At 44.7% G+C, this 26,318-nt stretch overlaps 4 protein-coding genes across 5 annotated transcripts in view; 2 read left to right on the top strand and 2 right to left on the bottom strand.

Moving 5' to 3' along the window:
- frmpd1b (FERM and PDZ domain containing 1b) overlaps nucleotides 1–15,883 on the bottom strand; it is a 31,038-nt gene extending 15,155 nt beyond the window's left edge. For both annotated transcript variants that reach the window (XM_037078185.1, XM_037078187.1), the window contains exons 1-4: nucleotides 15,507–15,883; nucleotides 6,354–6,504; nucleotides 3,278–3,388; nucleotides 707–879 (exon numbers count right to left, since the gene is read on the bottom strand). In XM_037078185.1, coding sequence (XP_036934080.1) covers nucleotides 707–879; nucleotides 3,278–3,384 — 280 coding nt within the window. In that variant the 5' untranslated portion in view covers nucleotides 3,385–3,388; nucleotides 6,354–6,504; nucleotides 15,507–15,883. The remainder of the gene's footprint in view (nucleotides 1–706; nucleotides 880–3,277; nucleotides 3,389–6,353; nucleotides 6,505–15,506) is intronic.
- A 733-nt stretch (nucleotides 15,884–16,616) lies between these two features.
- tomm5 (translocase of outer mitochondrial membrane 5 homolog (yeast)) lies at nucleotides 16,617–17,703 on the top strand. Its single transcript, XM_037076519.1, has 2 exons — nucleotides 16,617–16,858; nucleotides 17,220–17,703. The coding sequence occupies exons 1-2, from the start codon at nucleotides 16,738–16,740 to the stop codon at nucleotides 17,252–17,254; spliced, it is 156 nt and encodes a 51-aa protein (XP_036932414.1). The 5' UTR covers nucleotides 16,617–16,737; the 3' UTR covers nucleotides 17,255–17,703.
- Nucleotides 17,704–18,292: 589 nt separating this feature from the next.
- On the top strand, nucleotides 18,293–21,672 carry LOC119007118 (zinc finger and BTB domain-containing protein 5-like). Its single transcript, XM_037076513.1, has 2 exons — nucleotides 18,293–19,196; nucleotides 19,303–21,672. Exon 2 carries the CDS (start codon nucleotides 19,371–19,373, stop codon nucleotides 21,333–21,335), a length of 1,965 nt encoding a protein of 654 aa, XP_036932408.1. The 5' UTR covers nucleotides 18,293–19,196; nucleotides 19,303–19,370; the 3' UTR covers nucleotides 21,336–21,672.
- Nucleotides 21,673–22,028: 356 nt separating this feature from the next.
- Nucleotides 22,029–26,069, bottom strand: grhpra (glyoxylate reductase/hydroxypyruvate reductase a). The gene is made up of 9 exons (XM_037076516.1): nucleotides 25,766–26,069; nucleotides 25,430–25,560; nucleotides 24,381–24,453; nucleotides 24,191–24,307; nucleotides 23,957–24,045; nucleotides 23,707–23,808; nucleotides 23,432–23,567; nucleotides 22,687–22,817; nucleotides 22,029–22,584 (listed from the first exon to the last, which is right to left on the bottom strand). Exons 1-9 carry the CDS (start codon nucleotides 25,849–25,851, stop codon nucleotides 22,463–22,465), a joined length of 987 nt encoding a protein of 328 aa, XP_036932411.1. The 5' UTR covers nucleotides 25,852–26,069; the 3' UTR covers nucleotides 22,029–22,462.
- Nucleotides 26,070–26,318: the final 249 nt, after the last annotated feature.

Genomic DNA, 26,318 nt, shown 5'->3' with positions numbered 1-26,318 from the left:
CCCTCCCCTCCCTGCTCCCTCCACACTTTCACACTCATTATTTTTGCTCTCTTTGGCCGTGTTTGCACTTTGGTCTTTGTCTATTCCCTGCTGGGTCTTCCTGCTGGCATCTTATCTGTCTATTAAATCTTGTCTTCTGTTATTACCTCTCTCTCTCTCTCTCTCTCTCTCTCTCTCTCTCTCTTTCTCTCTCTTTCTCTCCCTCTCCTTCTCCATGTCCCTCTCTCTTTCTTTTTGGCAGCAGATTGCAATTACAGAGTTAGGGTGGCAGGTTGGGACCCTCCTCGGAGCATTTATCAGCTTTTTTACAAGATAGATAAAAAAGTAATGAATCAGCATATCTCTCTCGCACTTTGCCTCTCTCTCTCCCTCTCTCTCTCTCGCTCTATCGCTCTCTCCCTCCTATCAAAGTGGCCTAAATGAAAAGTGATTGAATTTAGAAAGGATGAGCAGGTGGCTCTGTTGTTTCTGTGGCTTATCTGGCACCGTGCCTTGCAGTTTGAATGCCAGGAGTGTGTGTGTGTGTGTGTGTGTGTGTGTGTGTGTGTGTGTGTGTGTGTGTGCGTGTGTGTGTAAATCTGTCGTGCTCAGAGCGTTGCACTGTTGCATAAAGCAGGTGGCCATTTGGAGAGGAAGCGGGACACATTACACTCTTCCACCCAGACACACACGCCATCAACCACCACAACACATCACCCCCGTGTACCTGCGGCGACGTCCCTGACCAGCAGGGGTTGGTCTGTGGTGAGGGTGAAGCCATGCCCAGTGCTGCTGTCCAGGACCGGGTCCCTGGTGATCTGCAGCGTGAGCTTGGCCTGGAAGTTCTGATTGGACAGACTGTTGGAGCGCTGCGACCTGCCATCGCCGAGCAGCCGCTCTCTGTGGAGGTCAAGCAGAGTCACAGGTTACCTGATGAGAAGTCTTTGTGCTTTATCGGCACGTGATGTTGAAGCTTTCTGGCTGTGGTGCAGAACTATAGCAAAATTAGAACCCAGAAAAATATGAACAGCACATTAAACTAAAGGCTTACAACATGTGCATTAAAGTGTTCATGTTAATAAGATAATAATGTGATCAGTTTATACTGCCAAGCTAAATAATATAGATTTACAGTACTTTGCTACTTGCTGAAGTGGTTTTAAAGTCTCCTCCCTTTTTCCTCTTGGACGTGCAGTTTGGTTCACTGTAATTCCACTACTTCACTTTTTTTTTCTTCTAAATGTGCAACTAATCACTGTACTTTTGTTGGACTGAATAACCTGTGGTCTTATGCTTGGAATGAGTCGTGTTTGCTTTAACCTGATTCATGGGTTATTGTGAGCTTTCTGTTTCTCTAATGTATGAAAAGGTTTGCATGGCATGGCAATTTCAACTCCTATGTCCTATTGATGTGCACGTTCTTTTTTCCCCAAAGAGACTAAACACTGTAGACGACAAGACATAAATTCAGGGAGATCAAGGGAGAAACAGTTCACTGCTGTACGCTGTCAACTTTCATCAATTTGTAAAGGGGAAGAGAGGTTTTTGCAAAGAACAGTGTGCAGGAGCTCTCTTGTCACTTTTCTATGGCAATTCCTACTTCAAACCTGTCTACATGAAACTGTGCAAATGTGAGAGTGTGCATGAACCTTTACACTCATCAGAAAATCTTTTTCTTTAACAAACCATTGCCCTCTTTATCAGGTCAGTGCCGACCATTAGTAATGAAAGTGGTTTTGCTGTGTTAAAAATGTGTTAAAAATTTCAAATTCTAGCAAATAAATTTATCAATTCTGAAATTGTACAAAGCTGTGTTATGACAGACAGCATCACGTTTATTTTCCTAATTAATTGACTTGCCTTTTTGTTCTTTTTTTGATGAAAAAAACATACAAAAATCACAATTTTCCCTTAGCCCAAGACGACGTATCCAGCAGTCCAAAACTCAAAGAGATTCAGTTTATAGCCACAAAAAAGAGGAAAGCAGGATATTGTCACCTACAACCTACAAATGGCTCTCATTTTTGCTTTAAAAGTGACTCAGATAACGGCTCTGTGATGCTGAGATTGCAAAGAATGTGCCCATGAATGTCTCTACCTTATTTTGTGCCGCTGCATCGAGTAGATGTCAAGCTGTTTCAATGAATAAGTAAAAGTTTTAACCTGAGGGTGGCAGGGAAAGTCGGGGGGATCGCCCCCACAATTAAAGATTTAGCTTCTGGGAATCATGGTGATTTGTACTGAATTTTATGGTGATACAACCAGTATAACGCTGAGATATTTCAGTCTAAAGCAAAGTGGGGGGCCGATCCACTAACATGCCTAAAAAAACAGCAAACGCTCTGGAAACGATGCTCTGATGTGATGTTGCGATTATCTCAACGGGCCATGTAGCCATCAATGTATACATCTCCACAAACCGTCTACTTGTTAGCCAGAGCTCGTCATACACACTGCTGCACATCCTCCGCTCAGATGCACCCTGGGAATATGTGTGTATGTTGTGTTTAAATCAAACCGTGACATCGTCTCCCTGAGGCCCTACTGTCCTGGTCAGCTGCTCATGACATTATGAGACTCTTTCCCAAGAATGACTAACAGGGAGTTTGCTGGGCTTCCTCTCTGCACGGCAGAATGAGAAACCACTCGACAAGGGGATGACGGGCTCTTGAAAGCATATTTGTGGTCCCACTCTGGGGTGTGTTTGTGTGTGAGAGAGGGACAGTCAGGTTTTTGAGAATGTAGTCAGCCATGTGTTATGTGTCTGAATGTGTGGATGTGGGGAGGGGATCTGGTGAGTGTTCATACCAGTAGAAGAACTATGTCTTCCTCAGTTTTTATTGTATTTAATAATGAAATTGTATCCAATCAAAACACAACAGCTAAGACATTTTATATTAAAGATATATATAGATATACCACATATCCCACACTGCCCCCCCCCCCCCCCCCCACACAGGATCTGGCAGCCGGCCCAGAAGTGGACGATTTTGTTTTCTTCACTTTCTCCCCCAAACCTGATTGTTTAGGTTTTTTTTCTTTTCACTATATAAGTTGTTTTATTTGTTATCGATGCAGCGGTTTGTGCGGGGTCAGCATTTTCTGCTGCTGCGCGCTGTGTGGTGCCAGCATTGTCTACTGCAAACTCAGTTGTTTTTCCCAACAACTTACTACTCCGCTTTCTCCCTCGAAACACCCTGAACAGCTGAAGTGACCCGCAGTGTGTCAGTATTCGTGTGTGACAACAGAAACAATTCAGCGGCTACATGTGGGACACACTGCGTTGAAGAGGATGTACCTGCTAAGTGACTCTCGGGTGCGACGTATTATTGTTCCCACCACTTGCTGCACCCGACTGGCCCTCCGAGCTGGTGACCTGCTCCTACATCGCTCCTTCTCCTCCATTTATCTAAAGGGACAAAGACAGAGAGAGCGATATGAGTCAGGGACATGATCCAAACAGGCAACACAAAAAGAGAGTTGAAAGGAATTTTTGGAGGCAGAAAAGAAGTAAGAAGCCGTTCAAAGTTTAGCTCTCTCTTGTTAGGCCTTGCAGGACGGCGCTCCGACTACATTAGCATCTCGTCTGCTCTGCGTTTATATTCAGAGCGTGTCGCCTGCCTTGAATACGATGAATAATCAGATATGTGAACAGAGACCAAGGGAAGCCGAGAGGGAAAAAAGAGATGGGTGGAGTGAAGTGGTGAACAACACACATATCAAAAAAAAAAAAAAACAGGGAAAAAACAGGATTCACAAAGAGCTCAACATGAATATGCTACAATCTGCATGTTTGCTTCGGCTCTGCAGCAGCTGGTGCACTTTCTGCTTAGCCTGCCCTTTAAACAGGGGGAGCGCTCGGGACATAATGAAGAATGGAGGGCTCAGTCGAACCCCAGGGAGGCAGAGCTGGTCAGCATTGAATCCTGACCAGATCTAAAGACTTACGACTGCCCTCAACCGTGTTTTGTTTCTGTCAGCCAATCAATACGCTGGCAGTGAGCTCGTAGGCCATCTGATCATTCCTTGACAGGGTTTATTATCTATTGCTGAAAGTATACGCTCAAACCATGGCTATATTTTACATGTTTTACATGGTAGTTTTATGTAAAAGCATCAGGCAGTGTTGCAGACCAAATCAAGTTGTGTTTTTGTGTTTTTGTGTTATGTATTGTTTAGCTGCTGTTTGTGATAGACCCGTGGCTGTATCGGACTGTTTGACCCCACGAGGCAGAGAAAGGGGAGGGAAACTTTGGCAGGGACAGGAAGAATAGCGACTTTGACCCAATCAATACGGCTAACGATGATAAATGTGCTCCTGCAACGGCTGCAGAGAGCTTAGTTTGATCAGCTCTTTAAAATATGGAGGAGAACTTCTACAGGAGCGAAGGCCTTTCGTTAAGGTCTTACAAGAAGCAGATTTCTGGCCTCCAGCCTCACTTTCATGAAGCATTTTAAAACTTTGTCCAACACGTGAGGAGGGTGAAGTCGTTACAGCGCGATTAGCTCACTCCTGCGTAAGGGGGAAACAATGCAGACTGCACTGCAGTCAATAGAGGATGTTAAGCAGCCCTGCTGTGAGTAAAGTTGTATTCATGAGAAAGAATACACAATTAATTTATCTTTTTTTCCGGCCTGTTGAAGCAAACGCTGGTTGTGTAGGTCGCTGTTGACAAGCCTCCATCAGCACTGGAGGAGTACGGCACACAGTGTAGGTCTGTCCTTTAAGAGGATTAGAGGCCCGCGTTCTGCACGGGCCTGCACTGGTCAGGGTGTCACTTTAGCACCTCCCGCTGATCCGGATTGAGGCAGATTGACGTAAATGAGGAGGGATGAGCGAAGCTACGTAGCAGCAAATGAGGAAGCGCTCGATCATTGAAAGGAACAGAAACTGGCACCGAACTTCGATACTCTTATTGTACCGACTGAATTGCTTCAATGCTACTGAGTATTAAAAGATGCCTTTTTTATCTTGATACCCACACTTTAAATCTCTTCAGCTTCAGTGAGCCAGTCAGCATGCATGATTGTTGTTTATAGTTTTTCTTTAGTCCAACACAGCACTGCAACGATTAATCAATTGAGAGATTTTCTGCTTTTATTTTGCCTTTGTGAAAGTAAAGGAAGACTCTTTGTGTTTTGTAATGTTGGTGCAACAAATGAATCCTTTTGAAGATGTTACTTTGGGTTCTGGGAAATTCACAGTCTTTTGCCGTTTTGTCCAATAAATATTGAATCAATAATGAAATTAATCGTTAATGCAGCCACAGTCGAACATTGTACAGATCTTCCACAGTTGTTTCTTTTTTCTGGACAGAGACCAGAGGCCAGACAGTGAGCTGTTTCTCAAGCTGCTCACTGGTCTTCCAGCAGCTCCTTCGTTTGACGTCATGGTACCGTAATGTGTAATGCAATTTTCTTTTTGTTGAAATTGATTTGAGAAGACGTTACTCACACCTTCAACCTTCAGTCAGTCTCATGCAACCACTTCAAATTGGTCTTACTTTAGGAGCCTCCATGTAGATTTTGTCTTTTAAAAGGGTGTAAATAAATTTTCCAAAATCAATTTGGTGTCTCGTGGCTTCCAGAAACTTATGGAGCCACGAGATGTTTTTTCTTTAAAAAGAAGAAAAAAAAAAGTCCCCATCTCCTTCAGCTGTTGAGGAGGAATACTGTTTTGCTGTGAAGCTTCAGAAATGTTTTGTGAACTACGAAACTTCACCAGACTTTCCATGAGCATGAGGGTGAGTAGAAGATCACTATCGATACTGGTAAGAAACATTTTTTTTAACAATGATCAGTGTTGTAAAGATCAGGACACTGTCGAATGTGCTGGTGTCCATGTGTGCGTGTGTGTGTTGTATGTGCTGTAGTGCTGCAATCGGTGCTGAGTCAGGTGGTATTTTTTGCTGTCATTCTCCTTCTTCCTCTCTCTTCTGTCTTTTATTTTCTCCTCTCTCTCTCTTTTTCTCTCTCTCTCTCAACCTCACTGTCCTTGCCGAGTCAGGTAGTGGTCTCAGATGACAGTCTCTCTGGGCGCCAGCAGCCATTTTTATATACATGCACATCCTCAGCACTTGATCAAGGGGTTTACCATCCTCCCTCTTCACACCTTTATGACCTTACTAAAGCAGAATGTTAAGCAGGTGTGATGGCAAACGTGCTGAGAGTGTATTCACGTGCGCGGTTTAATCCAAACTAAACATTCTATTTTGGAAACAAAGCACTGAATTACATGAAGCTTCTGGTGAAGGCAGAGAAAGATCCGACATGTTCTCAGTCCTCACATTCAGAGGTTCCAATCTTGTCCGCTTATTTTAAGACGGCAGCACAATGTCCCATTTTTAACTAAAGACTGCGAGAGTGTGACTCACCGTGATGTGGCTTGTCTCTTCAGGACTCCAGAACACAAATACCCTCTCGCCCTCTGAGACATCAGCTCCGCAGCCCCTCCAGGATTGGCTGAAAAGAGGTGGAGGGGGTTCCTTGTGATCATCAGGGCCAATCCCAATCTGGTGCGGCCACCTGTGCAGAGCAGAGGAGGGTGACCTGTCAAATCCCATAAACAAGATGCATAACCACACGACGAGTGTATAATTAGACCGGAGCGTGAAACGGCCAGTTAAGAGGTCTGAGCGAGTTGGATCAGCGGCGTCTGCATTGGATTTTTCAACCTATTTAGGAGCAACTACTCCAGCTGTTGATGTTTTCAGAGTGAACACGCAAGTATGTCAAGCGAAGCAGATGTGAGTCCAAACCAGTTATGTGGTTGTGGTTTTTCCAAGAGGCCCCTCCTCTGGTCCCCAAGGCACTCTCTCCCTTTTCTCTCTCTCTCTCTATTTCTCTCTTGCAGCCCTCAAAAGCACATGTAGAGACGAGGCACAGACGAGGCACTCCATCTCCGTCTGGTTGTCTGAATTAAAATTTCATACCGCCCAGTTCAGTTAACAGTTCGTACTGGGCGCGCTCTAAAAGCAAAGAGGACAGCCTGTGAATCCTGATGTGGCAGAGAGGGGAAACGCTGCCAGGCAGACGGACATCTTGGCCAACAATCAAAGAGGACAAGTCTTTCATATGAGCATCAGGGGCAGATATGGCTGAAACCTTAGCCGGCCTCTGGTTTGTGGGAGAAAAACACACTTTGCTGTGAAAAGCCTGGCGGTTGAATTAGGAAAGACACTAAATAAACATTCTTGATCCCGACTAAGGAAACCGCCTCATTTTGCACTTGAATGTTGATCTGTCAAGTAAACTCTCGCTCCTTTCATCGACAAGAGGGGGCAGAAATCAAGGAATCGGTGGTCCCATCTGTGCAGCTCCTCCGTCAGGCCCTGTGTCCCGCACACAGAGCTCTTTCACGAGGCCCATGTGTCCCAGTGGAACGCCGGCAGAAGACCTAGACCCACACAGACTGCAGGGCACATGAATAATGCATGGGGCTAATGCAGCTAGCTAGGCCTCCGAACGCCTCCTTCTGCCACTTTGCCAAGAAGAGGAGCGGCGTGCAGGGGAGGAGAGAGAGAGAGAGAGACGAATTGGGGTTGCAGCGGGTGAGGAAGGGTGGGATAGGGGAGGGGGGCTCTAAAGGGGCTGAGAAAAGGGGAAGGAGAATTGGTCAGGGCAAAGAAAAGAAAGAAAGGACAGGATATTGGAGGGGGGAGGAGAGGAGGAGAATTTTAAAGAGGGTGAAGAGGGCAAAGGAACGAGAGCTGCAGGAGGAGAAAGGAAAGAACAAAAGTATCTACAGTGGGACGTAAAAGGAGTCTGAGAAAAGGTTGATCAATGCAGCGTTTCTCCGCCGACTGAGAGCAAACAAAGCCATACAGCAGACAGTGATGAATGTCGGTCTGTAGCAGACCTGTAGGATTGTTTTTATTCTCTCTCCACCACAGCGCTGGTGTCTCAAATGAAGAGCTTGCTCCCCCCCGTCTAATGATGTGACAGCATTTTCATTTGATCCAAGACAGTAAAGCCTGCTGCTGCAAGCTGCTGATGAGTCTGCTCCTAATCTGGTTCTGAATCAATAGTAATCGTGAATCCAGTCCTGCACTGTCGTGTCCTTTAAGTCCCCGAGCTGCCCTCAAACGCACACAGCTCATCAGCAGGCCTCGTAGCCTATCTCCTCTTCCCTCCTTTCACCTTCTCACCCTCAAATCTTCCCCGCTACATGGAGAACATTTGTAGGAATGTCTGTCTCAGTCCGTCTGTTTCGATGTCTCACTTCTCTGAGACAATACCCCCCCCCCCATCTCTCTGCTCATTTTCCCACACAATGTCTCTCTGTCTCAGACAAAACAGTCAGTTATTCAATCCTGTCGCCCACATTGAGCACACATGCAGTTCATAGAAGCACTCCTCTCTCTCCTCAGGGGTTCAGAGGTGCCACTGGCAACTGGCAGCTTCTGTGCAGCCAGCTGGAGAGAAAACAGACCAATTAGCAGTGCCGGGCCAGACCGGGCCACAGCAGGTCACACCAACCTGGACGAGGCTCAGCAGAGCTGCATTAGGACATGAAGTGGTCGGATAGAAATGTGTAGATACAGCTGCCGTTCTGCTATAATCCGAGCTAATGGATGTGACAGTCTGACTGACAGGGTGAATTTCTCTGTAGCATGCGTAAATTCATGTCAATCAGCTGTTCGCAGCAATAAATGACTGGAATCGGGCACAGTTGGCGCAGCTAAGCACACACATCTCACAGGCCTTAACATGATAAACAAGTGGAGCGTTACACAATTGGTAACCAGACTCTAGCAGAAGCCTTACTCACTGACTGAACAACAGCTTTTATTTAGAAAGGACCAGTTGGTCGCTATTGACATCTTGTTCCCAATCTGTCCTCCACACACACACACACGCAGACACACACACACACACACACACACACACACACACACACACACACACACACTGCACTCCCCTCCAGCCGAATACGACGCATCGGACACAGCTGCATCACATGAGGTGCAGCATAGCAGCAGCAGCAGAACGGGTCGGTTCAGCAGCTCGACAATTCATTTTGTCTCACAGTCGCTGCCAACAAAGTTTTGGACACAGAGCTCAACAAACATTCAGTCCATCAGTCCAGCTGCAGGCTTGGCAGAAAAATATTGTGTTTGCATAAATATCTGGATGACTTGACGTGAGAGTGATTTAGGTTTTTGTTTGTGAGGCAGCTGGATCGCTTCAGATTTCACAAAGGCAGAGTTGTAAATGTGAGGAAGTAGAGCAGACATGAAGTGCGCCAAAGATCCATTTTTCATCTTGCAAAAGGCTGATGATTATGATTAGGGCTGCGATTGAGAAATGAGATTTTCCCGGTATGATAGCCATCTCAGAAAATATCACAGTTTCATGCAGTAATTCACAATAATTTTAATTATTTTCTAAAGCTACAGTGACCTTTAATGGAATGAAAACAAAACAGTTTCTTCTTGAAACTTGAAATATTATTATTTTTAATAACAAAAATTACGATAGAATTCAATATCGTATGTAAGCAAATGAACACAGCATGATAATTGTCAACTTTCATATTGCGTTATACCTTGAAAACAGGGTATCAATGCAACCCTACTGATGATGCGATGATACGCTATGTTTTTAAATCAGGGCTTGACCTTCATCAGAAATGACATTTGCATTTACGTTAATCTATTATTCCCATCTCAAATTAGAGCGATGTTTACAGTGAATGGCAAATGGCGACTCCTGTGGTCAAAAGTGGTATATTTAGATGTTAATCTGGCTTTTTGTAGCTATGCAAAATTGATAACTGTAATATGAAACAAAGTAAACTTTATTTTGGTGCCGTTCAAACACCTAGGTTAAATGTAACTCATTTATGCTCAATGTTACATACATATATGGATACAGAAGGAAACTTCTGTCTGTTCTCTGCATTCATTGGTCCGTGTTTCTGCAAGTTTTTGGAATATTAACATATGCGTTGACAACAGAGCAGCACCTTCAATAGTTGTGGGGGGCAGCATAGCCAACAGTTCAAGCGAAACATGGCTACAGGAGGAGAAGAAGAAGTTTTAAAACTTAGAACTTTTTGAAGAGAGGTCATATGAGTTGATCAGAAATTTTAAGATGTTATACGCCAGGGTACAAAAACAAAACGCTGGTGCAAGAACAGCTGGGAGGAGGTTGGGCAGGAATTAAAAGCAAGTTCGGAAGTGGCTAAGGAAAACGGGACGTCCATACAAGACGGATCTGACCCTGAACAGCGTCCTCTGGTGGTGGTACTGTTTAACATCCATGTCAACATGAAGGACACGTTATTGTTTAAAACAGACGTAAGTAAAGGGAGTACAAATGAGCCTTAAGCCAACAGCTGTCAGTCAATTAATAATGTTGTTGTGCTAAAGCTAAGTTATCAATATTTCCAGTAATGTTATGTCCTCACAACAACAGGGAAACAGTAAGATACAGCTCTGAAGTAGGGCCAACATAAAATGCTCTGTAAAAGCAAATTTTTCTGTTTCCATTTGTTACTACAGAAGTATCCGCTGCAGCGCCACCAGCCCACAGAGAAGCTTCTTTTCTCAGGCCGTTCAAACTCAATTCATGCGCAGCACAACACAACAAATAACTGTCTCTTCTTGCTAAATGTCTGGTTGCTTATGTGGGTCATGTGGAGGCATCAGTATTACACTGACTGAGACTGAGACTGTTTCATAACCAGTTAAAAGTTCCTTTAGCAGTTTAAATACATTTACAATCATTAGATACTTTTCTATGCTGACAATTTCTTGATCTTATTACACTGAAGTTATTGTGAAACTTGTGATTAAATATGTTAAAATTAGACTTTTATTTCACAACTGACTGACGAGGCCCCTCAGGGAATTGAACGGTACCTTATCATAAAACCTCTTTTGGTTGGATGATTTCTTTCAGCTGAGAAGATCAATATGTGGAACTAAATAAATAAATAAATCATTGCTGAAATAATTATAAACTCGAGTTAAAAGTGACTGTGTTTTTGAAGCGGGCTCAGTCATGTAGTCGTGAATGATTGGGTGCTCTTCAATAAGTTGTTTCATGCTATGTTTAGCAGCACGACTGTGCAGACGGCATGGTCTGTCACTCGTTCCAGACTGTAACATCTCAACAACAATTGGATGGATTGTCGCGCAATTAGTTAATCACTGTTGTTTTTTTTTTCCTCCAGGAAATTCCTTTTGTGTCTGTGGCAACTGTCAGACCAATGCAACAACAAAAGACAGCGCAGTTAGAAACAGACATCAGACAGCATGTGCTCCACCACAACATTACCAACCATCACAAAATCAAGTAGAGAGAAAGCAAGTGATGCATTGCACAAGAATCTGATGAACAGATCATTGCATGACCCTTGACTTAATCCTTGTGGCTCTAGTCACCACAGAAAGGTTGAGGCTCGCTCCCTCTTTCCTCACGATAAAGTACTCACACATTCAAGGTCCCCAGAGGATGAAGCCTAATAACTTTGGTGTTCAACAACTGGCAAAGATGTTCACGTATCCAGAGAGGTATCTCATTCACGGTTCCCAGAGGATAATCCTAATGACTTTAGTGATCCTGTAACTATTCCTCAACCGCTGCCAGCAGGATGAGAGTCTGTTTTTCAGTGTCGCTATCGAATGAAATGCCACGAAATTTGATAGACTCATTCATGTCTTCCTTAGGAGAAACTGTTATCATTTATCTCGTAATTTTTCATCTAGCATAATCATCAGGGCGAAACATGTTGTCCGTACCTTTGATTTCTGACTACATACATGGAGAACTAATTCTATTACTGGCACTATATGTTTACTACTAATAGGCAAATGAAGCAGAGCGAAACCAAGAAACAGGCATCAGAATATTAGCATTACCATTGTGAGCATGTTAGCATGCTGATGTTAGCATTCAGCTCAATTACGGCCTCACAGAGTTGCTAGCATGACTGAAAACTCGTCGTCTTGTTATTGCATAACTGCATTTTGTATTGTCTGTATAGGTATACTGGAAACAATAAGCTTTACACTGTATGCTATGGGGCGTGGCATTGGTCCATGCTAGGCTATGGGTTATGAGCACAACACGCAATTTCTGCTACTAGGAGTCTCTTAATCTAACAATAACGTGAGACATGCATTGTTGTCTTCGTTATTAAACAACCACCAATGCTGATGAAATTAAATAATCGTTACCCTTCATGAGTGAGCACACAAACAACAGTAAACAACAGAGCGGCTAACAAGTTGGTTCGCTGACTTCCTACCTCATTCTCTGACGTATCGTCTCGTGATAGCAAGACCGTTAAAGGGGCTATGACACCATTGACAGGCGACCAAATAAAACGCCCTGCTGTTGTCATGGTTTTGTTTTTTGGTTAGTCGTTTCCTGATTTATTTTGTGGTTATGTCCTCTTGTGTCTTGTTGTCTACTTCCTGCTCACTTGTGTTCCTCCGCAGCCTGACTCCCTCCCCCACACCTGTCTCACATCAGCCTGATTAGCACTGCCCCGTTCCCAGTGTCTCTCCACCTGCACCTCACCCTCTTTTGTTAGTTTAGTTTGTATTTAAGCCTGTGTTGTTGTTTCCTCAACTCTTTGTTGGTTCGCACCTGTTCCCCCCGTCCTCGTGTTCCCTGTGTTCCACATTTGTTCCTTGTGGTTTTTTTCTGGTTTGTCCTCGGTTTTTGTGTTACTTATTTTCCTCGGCCTTCCTTTTTATCACCTTTTTTTTTTTTTGTCTCCTGACATTTTGTAGTTCACACTTTTGTATTTTTGATTTGCGAACATCAGCTCATTGACGCCTGCCTGCCTGCCTCTGTGCAGCTGCTCTAGGTTCTCGCCATTTTGCTCCCGTGTGTTACCTCAAATTAAAATTAAAGATTTCTCTGGGTTCGAGCATCGTTGTAAACATCTGGGATAAATGTAAGTACACAGCTCCACAAAATACAAAACAAAGGTCAAGTCCTTTTAATGTGAACATCTAAAATGTTACAAACAAGTCATAAAAGAACAGCCTCTACAGACAGCTGTCACACAGCAGCTGGGAGGCTTGTTCAAGTCACTGTTGCTTGCTGTGTTTTGCCGGTTATTTCCCTGTTACTTGTCTTCCAGACATAATCACATCTCCTGTTTTTTCATTCAGCCTGTCAGCTCATTCCATTAGCATTATGAAGACAGGGCTCACCGTGCACCGCTCATTTCATTTCCCCCTTTGATCAGCGACCTGGCGAGGCCCGAGTTCCCCAGTGCACTATTAAATAATGGGTCTTTTTGAAGATTAATAGTGCGCTGCATTGTGTTACAGATCTCTATCGACGGTTCTGATGGTTCCGGAGCGAGACAGACAGACAGACCGACAGACGGCGAGAAACACACACACACACACACATAAAGAGGGGGGAAGATCTTGATGTCTGAGGAAGGTCTTTGGATGTTAGATGATGATAAATGTTTCAAGTCTGGGGGACCGGCTGCCCCTTTTTCTTCTGTTGCCGCCGGAGCCAATTTCCTTCAACTCCCTCATACTTCAAAAACGGCACAATGGAGAGCTTATCTTTAGGTAAAAGTAATATGAGGGACGCCAGGAAGTCAGGAGCTACAATAGGCCTGTGGGCTCTGGAGTAACACTTACATACAGCTTCAGGAGGACTTTAATATTTCATACGACAGCAGAGAATAGATGAGGATAGACCTGGTTGTTCAGAGCCGATGATTTACTCGGGCTTTATGATTTCCGTAACCCTGAATGTTTCACTTCGCCTTCATAAATAGAGTTGGCCTACATTATGGCGCCACTGCCAGTCAATTGTGCCGTCACCATGGAGCTGTCACATCAATGAGGTCACATCTCCTTTTTTTTCCCCTCTGCACGAGGAACACTGGCACAGTTTGAAGGAGAAAAAACGCGTTTACAGTCCAAACCTTTGTTCCAGTATCCGTCTATCCATCCACCGCCACGATCACAAGCCAACGCAACCTCTGACCTTTGAATTAATAGGAGTCATTTCCACAGAAAGACCGATATCAATTGATCGACATTCCACCGCGGCTCCAGTTATCGATCAATCTAACGATCAGCCGGTCAAGGCATCGGGGCCGGAGCGTCGAACACCAGCTCCAGCCACCCAGCGTGCCCTGGAGACATGGAGCTAAGACTGAGAGAGGAGGAGAGGGGGAGAGGATGGCTGGCTGGCTGGCTGGCTGCAGTAAGTGGGACAGAGGAGCATTCAGCGGGGCAGATCGAGGCTAATGCAGCCAGGCATCAAGTCTCTCCTGATGTGCAAGCTCTGCCCGTCGTGTTTCTCTTCTGGCAGACTGACCTGGGGAGCAGTGTCTCCCATCACATGTTGTAGCACACATCCCTGAGTCACAGCACAAAGCCTGCAGCGGTGGCACGGCGCAAAAAAAAACAAAACAAGAAAAAACACTGAGCACCATCCACACCACATGATCCAAACCCATTCATGAGGAGGGTTTGTGTGTGTGTGTGTGTTTTCCCAGCAGCTGCAGATGATGATGCTGTTTAGAAAATAAAGATGCTGAATGATCATCTTAAGTGGCGTCTCTGTGAGCATAGTGAAGGCTCAATCAGCGGTCATATTAAATCATGTCATGCATTAAATGAAGGCCCCCAGAACAGCAAAACGCATTGTTCCGGTCTAGTTGTGTTGCGCTCGTCATGCCTGGCACGGCACGGGAGAGCGCATAGAGAAGAAGAAGAGGAGAAGAAGAAGGAGGAGGAGAAGAAGAAGAAGGCTGCTGCTGGCCAAAGGATATGAGCAGGGAGAGAAAAAAAGGGAGGAGAGGCGACTGTCCCGGAGTGGCTGCACATCGCCTACGCCCATTCACAATGTGCGTGTTTTACTACCCAGACTGCTGGCATCCCCCCCTGATCCGTCAGGATTTAGCCCGTTCATTTTCAATCTGCAGCCTGTGTGACGGCGGGTTTCACTGCGCATACGGCAGCGTGGATCTCCACTATCACTGCGTAACACATGTGTTCAGTTGTGCAACCAAAAAAAAAAAACACTGTTACACTGTAATTCATATAAACCGATCACCTCATTGAGGTTTGTGAGAATAAAACCAGCCACGCATCGACCGTGTCCATCGCGCATAAATGGTTTACAAACGCCTGTGAAAAATAATCAATATTTATCTTCGCACTGACCAGACTGTAACTTTGATTAGTGGTCGCAGCCGTGCCCGTCAAAGGGGGGGCTTAACAAAGAAAGAGGGAGAAGAGGAGGAAAAAAAAAGGTCAGTCTTTTGTTGCTTCCTTCATAATTGTAATCGGATTTAAAATCTCTACACCGCCTCCCTCACACGGCGACACGAGTATCGCCCGCAGGCGTTGAGAAAAAAAAAAAAAAAAAAAAAAAAAACGACCATCGGGTGAATTATTCATCTCGATGGGGGTAAATATCGGCACAAATGGCAGGAGAGAGGGATGCAAGGTGCAGGCGCCCTCCGTCACACAGCCGGGCGCTCCTCCATCATCAGACAACAACACCGGGAAATACCGAGAAAAACTCACCTCGTGGTCTTTGCGGAGGAGATACAGACGGGACCGGGAGTCTGGGAGGGTTGTCCCCCGAAAGGATCAGTGATGCGGAGAAACCGAGAGGAGACGATCTGTCTCTCTGAAATATCCGCGGCGTCCTCCCGGGCCGGATGGAGATGGTGATGTGGTGTGTGTGTGTGTGTATGTGTGTGGAGGGGGGGGTGGCTATATGCTGGATGCTGTCATCGTACCGGGACTGCTCTCTGCTGCCTAATCCTCGGCCCTGAGCTCAGAAATAACCCACCCCCTCCCTCTGCTCGTCTCTCTCTTTCCTCCCTGCCTCCTCATCTGTCTGCCCGGAGGACCCCCACCCCTCCTCCGCAAGGTCAGCTCGATCCACTGAGCCACATCCAAGAATAACGTAATAATGATAATAATAATAATAATAATAATAATAATAATAATAATAATAATAATACAATTACTGTTTACATTTCATTCTAGTTTTTGTCAGCCAACTAAATTAAAATGCCTGTATCCATCTTGATTAATGTCTGATGAAACTGAAATAAACCTAATTTATATCTCTGTCTATAAAGGAGTATCATTTTATTCCTAATGAAGCAATACCGGTTTATCGCCTCCATTCAATGAAGACCATAACTCCAAAAACAAATAGCCCACAAGCAGGGCTGAATTATGCACACATGGGAGGCAGTGGGACAACATGCACATGATTCAGAACAATAACAGTCATTTTTGGCATTGAAAACTGCATTTTTGCCCAATTAATATATCAAATTTGCTAGAAAATAAAGATTTGACACCAAAGACAATCCCACTAAAAAGTGATACAGAAACATTAAGAACATTATTTCGTTTTAGTTTGACATCTTCTTGTATTTTTATGTTTTCCAATGATTTTTTTCTGTCTCTTTGAAGTGACAGATATTTTAAAAAATTATACTGTAAAATAAAACATTTGCTGCATATTAACAACATAAAAAGTTTTCACAACCTCACCTAAATGTGGTGGTGTAGTAAAACAGTAACTACGTCTGCGGTGCCACATGTAATTTTTTTTTTTTTTTTAACCGTCTGGTGTCTTCGTGCGGTTTGTCCCTCCGTACTCGCCGTCGTTTGTCGTCACTTCCGCTTTTACGTACTTCCGGTTTTGATTATTTCCATCCACGCTCTCTAGACGGTGAATTTTCATCACGAAAAGCCAGACTGAAGAAGAACAGCCAGTAAAACCACAGCAGAAATGTTCAAACTGGAAGGACTGGGACCCAAAATGGATCCGGAGGAGATGAAGAAGAAGATGCGACAAGACGTCATCTCGTCATTACGGAACTTTCTTCTTTACGTCGCCCTTCTCAGAGCTAGTGAGTACAGGCAGAGGGCACTGACACTTAGCTAAATACTAATAATCTTGACACGCTGCGCAGTGCTTAAACAGGTATGCTAGAGGTTTGATAGTTTTCCCTTATTTATGCTAATGCGCTAAAAGCAACACAAATATATGAATACGTAGGTGTTTTTCCTTCGTAAATTGTCACGATGTTTCTTATAGTGTGGCACCAACATCACATAAGCATTAGCTATCTTGAGCTAATCCCAGAGAAGATAGAAACATCCCAAAAGTCAGTGTACCAAATCTGATTGCACAAACGCTAAGACTGTGACAGACAGTCTCTCCTCATGGTCATAACAGAAACTAATCATCTGTGTCTTTTGTGTTCACAGCTCCGTATGTGTTAAAGAAACTGGACAGCATATGAGTGGAGCAGCTGCAATCTTCTTCCTCCATCCACCGAGAGATTACTACATCAGAGACACAATGGACCATCATCAGCAGGCAGCCAGAGCCACGACAGCAACATCCTGATGAAGACGACCGGCGTCTGTCCACCACTACACCTGAGGAAACGCCATGCTCTCACTTTTTAGTCTCAGTCATTGTTGGTCATTTTGAGTGTGTTTCTCTTGTTAAACATGCTGTGATCATTTTTTGAAAGCAGCGTTTGATCGTCTGTGTGCCTGCTGTATAGTTGTTGTTTTTGTTGGTTCGTCATTACACGGCAGGTCTGCTCAGTCCTGCACACATGAATGAAAATTATTAAATTTTACAGCGGTGCACCAAAAATGTACCCTGCAAGGCAAACCTATGTCACCCATTTTATGTCATCATGAAGTCACTGAAAATAAAAATAGAAAAACAAGAAACCAATTGGAAGTGTCTCACTGTCTGCTGTCACAGCAACAAATTCTCTTATTGTTTTTTTTCCATCAACACTACAGCCGTCTGTGCTGCACAGTGTTGATGCTTATTCATAGTGTTGGCCACAGAGCTCAAATATACACTAAGGTTTATTTAATGTGTCTGTAATGTAAATTTCTCAGAGAAATAGCAGTTATCCCTGTTACGTATACCAGTGATGGCAGAGTGAGTGTAAAGCACTGACTGGCAAGACATCAGCTCAGAACACAGCACATTTTTAATGGGGACTCTTTTTGTGAGTGATGGTACTGTACAATAAAGGTCAACGCTGTCAGTATTTCTTTCAAGGTCTGCAGAACATTGCTTGGTAGTGGCCAGCATCATCTTCTAAGCTGTAGTGTGCTGGTGCCAATAGACAGTTCCTACAATGTGGATAAGTGAAAATATTCATAGATAATAAGTACAAAATAAAAATCTCACTTCTACTTCCATAGCCCAAACATTAGACACTGAACACATATGAATATAATGGTGATGACTAGTCAAGACAGATAAAAAAAAAAAAAAGAGAATTAACAAACTGTAGGAGCAACAACAACAACATGGTTGAAAAAACAACACCAGTAAACAGAGAGAAAACTCTTTATTTTTTATAGTCCTGGATCTATACATTTTCATTTATGTTAGAGCATGTTTTTGTATTTTATCCCTATGTTACTGTAATTTTGACTGTTCTCTGGCACAAGACCTTTCCTTGGGATTAATTCAACTCTATCTTTTATCTACACTCCTTACTCTTCAACATACCAGATTTTTTATTTTGTGTTTTCTGAATATCGTTGGTTCCCACAAGCAATGCAACATGCAACACATTTCATTTCATTTTATTTTATTTTTTTTACACCCATATAACAATATCCCCATCTCATTTTCAGTAGTGAAAAAGGAATCACAAACATCAAGTGTGTTTTTTTTACAATATACACACATTTTTTAATCACAATTTAAACTGGTTGATATTTACCTCGAGTGGCAAAATATAGTCAAATAAAATCCGACCTGCATTTTGTATAAAGCAGTTCAAGTTGGCAGTTTAATTAATGATATTTATCAGAATGTTTTCAAAGCTGTACCGTTATTGAACTCGAATCTATTGCACATCCGGTTGTGACCACCAGGGGGCGGTGTTGTTTACTGTGACGGTCGGCGACACTACAAGTGATGGAGGCGTCAACAGAGGAAGCTGCTGACCCGGGCAGGCTGCGGGAGCGCCCAGAAACAATATCATCAATAACAATAACCAGGAGAAAAGCTACTTCATATATTATTTAAGTTGTGACTGTGGTAGAGGAGCAGCAGCCGGGAGGATACCGAGGCTGTTCGCGGAGACAAAAGCTCGAGACCGCGCCGCATCCTTCCGGTGCCCGCCCAGACTCCAGAGCATCTCCGGGACACCGGCTACTGCAACAGACAATACACAACTATTACACACCACAGTGGCGGTAGGTTGTGAAATGTTACAGAACAGCCAGTTTGATTTTCTGCTAATGAGATGCGGATGACGAGAAGCTGCTCCTGTGTCTGACAATGACCTTCGTTGTGTTGCAGCAGCAGCAGCATGGATGCTAGCAAGTAACACCTGCTGTATTAGTTAACGAACAGTAGTACTTCCTATAATGGACTTTCCAGGTCACTTCCAACATATTTTCAAGCAGCTCAACCACCAGCGCCTCCATGCTCAGCTGTGTGACTGTGTGGTGCTGGTTGGAGGCCAGAGCTTCCAGGCTCACCGCTCCATCCTGGCGGCATGCAGCTCCCACTTCCGGGCTCTTCTCAGCTCCAGTGACGGCGGTGATGATGCTGGAGCTGACACAGGTGGAGGTGGAGGCCCCAGTGTGATGCAGCTAGATCCAGAGGTGGTGACCCCGGAGGCCTTCTCCACCTTGCTAGACATGATTTACACCTCCACCCTGTCTCTGGGGGCCTCCAATGTGATGGATGTGCTGTTGGCGGCGTCGCATCTGCACCTTAACACGGTGGTCAAGGCCTGCAAGCTCCACCTGTCCAGGAAGAACTTCCCTGCCTCACCGCCTAAAGGGTGGAGGTCAGTGCAGCAGCAGCAGCAGCAGCAGTGTCCCCCTGTTGAGGAGGACATCCATGAGAAGGAGGTGGGAGCGGAGGTGACTCAGTCGGGTGAGGAAAGGAGGAAAGTCAGTGGCGAGCAGAGATGTAAGAGGAAGTCAGATGAGGAAAGGCTCGGTGACAGAAAGAGGTCCTGCAGGCTGCCTGAGGAGAACTACAAGGAGTGTTCACCTACTGTAACCAGGAGCACCGTCAGCACAGATGACAGAAGGGAGGAGCTGCTGTCCCCGGACTGCTTGAAGACAACCGTTGGACTCTGGGAGGGCCGAGGCGAGGAGGAGGTGGAGGAGAAATACGAAGCAACCAAAGGAGAGTCAGAGGAGATCCAGCTGCCAAGCCAGTCGGACAGCAGCACAGGTGGTGCGGATGGAGACACGGTGGTCAAAGTCAAGGTGGGAGAAGAGATGGAGGACGAGGGAGAGGAGTCGAAGATGGCGTTGATTGAGGTGAAAAGGGAAAATCTGAGCTCCTACTCGCCAGATGTGGACGCAGCAGCCAACAATTCCCCTCCAACTCCACTTCAAGGCTGCATGGATAATTTGGACTCACAGATAAGTGGAGAGAAGCTGTCCTCAGCCTGTCCAACGGAGGGCGATGTGACCTCTTTACAGTCTCAGCTGTGCACAGACCTTCAAACTGAAGCACAGAGAGAGGCTGAAGATTTGGGCGAGGACTCAGTAGACACTGGTGAAGGCCTGGACAGCCTGTCAGAGCTGGCCTTCTCCTGCTTCCTCAATCCCAGCAGCGAGAGTGTAATGGGAGCTCTGGAGGAAGAGGACAGCCTGGCGAGCCTTACTGCTGCTGCTACTGCTGCTGCTTCTGCTGCTAGTGATGCTCCTGCAGCAGCCGGAGATGAACTGTGTCAAAACTCAGAAGCCCAGTCCTCCGGTTCCTCCTCCTGCTCTTCCTCCTCCTCCTCCTCACTTGTTTTCCCAGTGTCCTCCGTCCCGTTGCAGCAGCTTCTCCCGACTCAAGGCTCTGGTTTCAGCGACACGCTCATCCTCCAGCCTGCCCAGAACTCTCTGGCAGAGTTCCTGAGCGGCATCAGACCAGGCCTCAGTCTAGAAACCTCCCTCGTCCAACCCTCCAGGGCCGGGAAAAGCTCAGGGCCGACCACCTTTCGTCGCATCGCCCCCAAAGTGCCACCTGGATCGGAAGGCGGCACCGATCGGTCCTGTGCGTCAGTGGGGGAGGCTGCTGATCGTCCGCCTCTGACCAGAGCGTCAGAGGATGTTCTATCCAAGTGCAAGAAGGCAGCTGCTGAGGACCACGTGCTGCTGGTGGAAGGGGAGAAGAAGTACGCCTGCAAGATCTGTTGCAAGACCTTCATGAACCTGACCGACTGCAAGAAGCACATTCGCGTCCACACGGGAGAAAAGCCGTATCCCTGCCCGAAGTGTGGCAAACGCTTCAGCCAGTCGTCCCATCTGTACAAGCACTCGAAAAACACCTGCCTGAACTGGAAAGATGACCAGTCATTCCCAGACAATCTGCTCTGACCTGCACTGATCTAGTGGATGTTTTTGAGAAAATGCACTACGTAAACCTGATTATTTATTACCCCATACTGCCCCAGTCAAATGATTTTTACAAGAAATCTAAGTCGATTCGCTGATGTAATTCTTACGTTTTGTTTCATGTTATTTATGTTCTAAACTTTGTTGTGATTTTGTTTTATTATTCCATGAAATGAAACCAATAAGATGTAGCCAAACTGATGTGAATGCACTGAAAATATTCTCAAAGAATAACTTGTTTCTGTTTAATAGCTGCAAATAAATTACACAGTCAGTCTTAAGTCTGTTTCGATCATAAAGAATATGCAACACACACAGAGCAAGCCATCAGTGTTTATTCTTCAGAGGAAACAGATTTCACACAAAACTGGAGTGTTTTACTGTTCTGTAGATATGGAGCATTAAAGTCAAAGTAAAGTGCAGACCGAGAAGTATAATGCTAAACTTATAGGGGCTCTATGTCACAATTTGTGGCAATATATGTGACATGAAAACTTCACCTCTCGCTGTCTCCCAGTTGCCTGTACAAGCCGGTGGACTAAGTTGTTAAATGGTGCTGGACTTTGGATCTCCTTGTGAAGGATGTTAACGCAAACAGAGAGGAACAGCAGCTAACGTTAGTTAAGAAAAGGAGTCTGCTTTTGTAAACAGTCAACCAGCTTCCAGCACAACACAGACGTTTCACAGAGCACCTTTAATGACACAGGTTACACAAAGAAAGACAAAGATTTCTCACTTCAAATGCAAGTTTTTTGACATGAGACACGAGCATGTGTTGTGCTTTAACAAAAACTAAGGTTAAGGAGTGCTGCTTGGGTTTTTTTTTTTCTTCTTCTTTTACAAGAACTAATTTCCTTCCTCAAAAATGCACATTGCATATTTAAAGTGCAGTTCATTAGTAACTCACAGAATCAAGTTAACACTGACATGATGTCAACATGTATGCGAGCATCACTAAACTACATTTCTATACCTACAGCTCTTTTCCTTTGCTTAACATTGGTCTCACATTAGAGACCATCACTAGACCAGCACTTTACTGTCATGTTATCCGTGCAGCACCAGAGGAGGCAGCACGTTTAGGCACAGCGGCTCAGTCTCTAGAAGAACTAGAAGTTGAGTTCACTCGGCATGTCTGTGCCCTGTAAACCTCCCAGCAGGTTCCGAGCTGACAGAGCTGCCATGATGCCTCTGGTGGAGTAGGTGGCGCTGCCGATGTGTGGTAACACCACTGCACAGGACGAGGCAGGATTAAAAAAAAAGAATAAAAAGGTAATCAGGAGGGAAAAGAGGCCAGAAACATTTCTCCGTATTGCACATCCAGTCTACTCACCGCAGTTTTTAAGCGTGAGGAGTGGGTGGTTTGTTGGGAGCGGCTCGGGTGTCGTGACGTCCAGTCCAGCCGCAGCGATCTGTCCGGTGGTCAAAGCCTCGTAAAGATCCTCCTGGTTCACCACAGCTCCCCTAAAACAATCAATTCACCTTATATCCATTCTTGTTTTGTATTTTAAGGACAAACATACAGAGAGGTGACAAATCAGAGGAAAACCCTGAACAAACCAAAGTAGATGTAAGGGACTCTGATAGAGGGTTAATTGTTAGTTTTAGTCCCAAAGACTGTTTAATTGGCGAGAGTGCTCATTAGGAACAGTGACTAAAGTGACATCTGCATGAAGATATATGGTAAAGACATCAGTAAGTCTGCTGAAAATGGAATAGAGAGGGCATTTTGTTACAATGCCATGTTCTGAATGGAAGTGTTGGGTCGTGGCCCTTATGTGGATGTCTGCCAGACTGCTAAAACTGTCCAGGAACTACATAGAGTACGTGACAGAGTGCTGAAGGCAGTGATCTGGCTTCTAAATTCCCCAGATCACAATCTTATCAAACATCTACAGGACGTGCTGAAACAAGCGTGGTGTGACATCCACGTAAAAGCCAGGACTCAGCGATTTCCAGCAGATCATGATCAATATTAGTCACTTCACTCGTCAGTGATCCTGAAGTTGTGACTGATTTGTGTATGTTTCCCTTTATTGCGCTGGCACAGCCAACTTGGCGTTGCTTTGGGAGTCTACCTGCTTGAATTGACGAAGACGGCTGTTTTCTTCATCTTGCTGAAGAAGGCCTTGTCGCACAGCCCCTGGGTTTCTGGCGTCAGGGAGCAGGAAACTACTATGAAATCGCTCTCGGACACAAGTGTGTCCAGGGGAACTGTCCAACAGGGAGGGGGGGGGGGGGTAAAACAGGAAGAAAGGAAACATAAACAGACTTATAACATTATATGATTTTCAATTCCTCTGTCCTGCCTTGATTCGCTCTCAGGGGGTTAGCTTCTCTCCTGTTTCCTTACCAAACTCTCCATTCACCTCAGCAGCATGGGCCTTGGCTGTTCTCCCAGAGTAGAGAAGCTTCTTCACTCCAAAGGGCTTGAGTCTCTGAGCGATGGCCATGCCTGAACACAAACACCTCCAGTTATTCACCTACAAACACGTCTCACCGGGGAAATACAATAATGTCACACGCTGCAAGGCCTGCATGACAAGACAGGATCTGGCTGCAGCGGGATCTTGTCATATGATATCAGATCTTATGATGATTACCAATGCGTCCTAGTCCAATGACTCCCACCGTGCTGCCGGACAAACCATACCCACACAGCCAGAGAGGTTTCCACGAGCTCCAGCCACCACTGACAGAGACCAAGAAACGGAGTATGAGTGCTGTGTGACTCCACTGGGGTCGTTAGTTGTACTCTTGGTTAAACAGTTACAGACACAACATCACAAGATAATTAGAGACTGATTTGTGTAAATGTGTAACTGAGTGGAACTGACTTTTTGACCTCCTCCACTCCCTCTGGTAACCTGCGAGCGGTGGCCAGCAGCAGAGCAACCGTCAGTTCTGCTGTGGCGTCAGTCAGGACATCCGGAGTGTATCCAACACGTATGCCACTGGTGGAAACAGACAGCGATGTAACTGTAGACAGGTAATCCTACTAGTTGACTGTTGGTATGTGCAGCTTACCGTTTTTTGATTTCACCCAGAGCCATGTGGTCAAATCCCACCGACAGAGTGCTGATTACTTTTAGGTTGGGTCCTGGAAGCAGAGACACACATCCAGACACGTGATAAACAGACTGCTACAAATGTTTGATATGTTTTAATCACCCTAAAACTAATATCTGTAACAACTTTGATCGTTGCAATCATTTTTAAGCAAATTTATCCAAGGTTCTGCGGAATTGCTTCTTTTTCTGTTTCATATGATAAATTAAAGTTTGTATGAAAAGTATTTGCGCCTTTGAAAATGTTTGTGTTTCGTAAGGAGTATTTAAGTCTTCACATATGAATCATTATCTCTGACACATCCTTTACCAATTTAAGAGTCCATCTAATGTTCCACTTCAAACTTAAGCTTACTTAAACTCAAACTATAATCTAAGTCAATTTAATTTGGCTTCTTTCACTCTTACCGACAGATCTCTATAAAACTTGACATCCAAGACTGGTGAAAATTATTTACAAGCACTGCAATTATCTTTACATTTCACATCACTGGTCAACTATAATAAGCAACATGAAGACATCATCCTGGTCAGCGGAAATGTCTGATTTTCATGTTTTAAATCAATAATGTGTAACTGCCCCTTGGATGTGTAGTTAATGTATGAAGCTTTAAATTCTATAGTTAAATTAGATTTACTGCATGTATACGGAGCCTCGACTGGTCAGGCTCAGCTCAGTGTTGTCTTTTTAATCTATTCTTAAAATCACTTTTATCTCACAGCTTTTTCCTATTCACTGATGTCAACTGTTGTACTTCTTTAAATCAGTTTACTTTGTTTTATATCCAGGATTTTACTTACTTTTATCCTTTTTTTTTTTTTTTTTAAATATAAAGTGCTTTGTAATTTTGTTTTGAAAGTGCTTAATGAATAAAGTTGTTATTATATACCCAGGACAACCTGGAAAGCATTATTTATACTGAATGGATAATTTTTAGCTGAAATAAAGTAAAATTGATTGATTGATCGGTGCATTGGCTCAGTTCTGCACACACAGCTGGGAAGTACCTGCAGCATCCAGAACCTCAGCATCGATCTTGTCGGACAGCAGACACAGCAGCCCATGAGCCCCCTGCACACCTTTGAGAAGCTCTTCCCTCGGTACCGGTTCATCCGAGTCCCACAGAGACACCTCACACCTGTTGTCATGGAGAGGGACCAAATGATGGCGTGTCACTCAGAGACAGGAAACCAAGCCAAACATCTGTTTTAAACACCGAGTCAAACTGAAAGGTAAAGACAATCAGACTGCACTGTTGGGGACAGACACACAGCCTGCTGCTGTTTCTGCTGCCTTCATGATATCTAATAAAATGCAGTTTGACTGTTAAAGGTGCTGCATACACTCCAGCTGCTGACAGGATCTTCATCCCTTCTGGCGGGATGCGCCTCGTCAGGAAAACCTTCATGAGTTTACCGGCTGCCTGCATCACACCTCAGCGGTCCAGAAGATATGTCGCTGCCTCCGGACAGACGTGCGTCCAGACTGCTGCTAACACGGTTTTAACCTTCAGTGTTGTGCACGAACTTCAGTTCAAACGCTCATTCACACGCACCAGGAAGTACGCTAACTGCGCATGCGTGGAGTTGTAGCTATTTTAACCCAACGGAAGGATCTGCTCGTTCCGTCTTCCTCTCTAATAGACCGCGTGCGTCTGTTTATAGCTGTCAAATCGATCCACCCTTCAAACTAGATCTGATTAAACTTTAAGGATAAAAGTTATAACGCTCGTCTTGTCTGGTGTCTTATTGGTCAGGGTGTCAGTTGTACAAAATAGTTGTAAAAGAGTGCGTCAAAGTAAATTAATCATCAGTCTTTTTAACACTTTAATCATTTATTCAGTAGCAGCCTATATCTCCTGAGGCATCTGAGCCTAGTAAGGGCATGTTTACGTTT

The sequence above is a fragment of the Acanthopagrus latus genome, chromosome 18 (assembly GCF_904848185.1).
Source record: "Acanthopagrus latus isolate v.2019 chromosome 18, fAcaLat1.1, whole genome shotgun sequence".
Lineage (NCBI taxonomy): Eukaryota > Metazoa > Chordata > Actinopteri > Spariformes > Sparidae > Acanthopagrus > Acanthopagrus latus.
This window is presented reverse-complemented; position numbering and strand designations above follow the sequence as displayed.

Bases quoted from the DNA above. Each gene is read 5' to 3' on its own strand.
- tomm5 (XM_037076519.1), top strand. From the start codon at position 16,738: ATGTTCAAACTGGAAGGACTGGGACCCAAAATGGATCCGGAGGAGATG. The intron at 16,859-17,219 runs GTGAGTACAGGC...TTGTGTTCACAG, and splicing joins CGTCGCCCTTCTCAGAGCTA to CTCCGTATGTGTTAAAGAAA.
- LOC119007118 (XM_037076513.1), top strand. From the start codon at position 19,371: ATGGACTTTCCAGGTCACTTCCAACATATTTTCAAGCAGCTCAACCAC.
- grhpra (XM_037076516.1), bottom strand. From the start codon at position 25,851: ATGCAGGCAGCCGGTAAACTCATGAAGGTTTTCCTGACGAGGCGCATC. The intron at 25,561-25,765 runs GTATGCAGCACC...CCATGACAACAG, and splicing joins ATCCTGTCAGCAGCTGGAGT to GTGTGAGGTGTCTCTGTGGG. The intron at 22,818-23,431 runs GTAGACTCCCAA...TGATTGTTTTAG, and splicing joins GTCTTCGTCAATTCAAGCAG to GGGAGCTGTGGTGAACCAGG.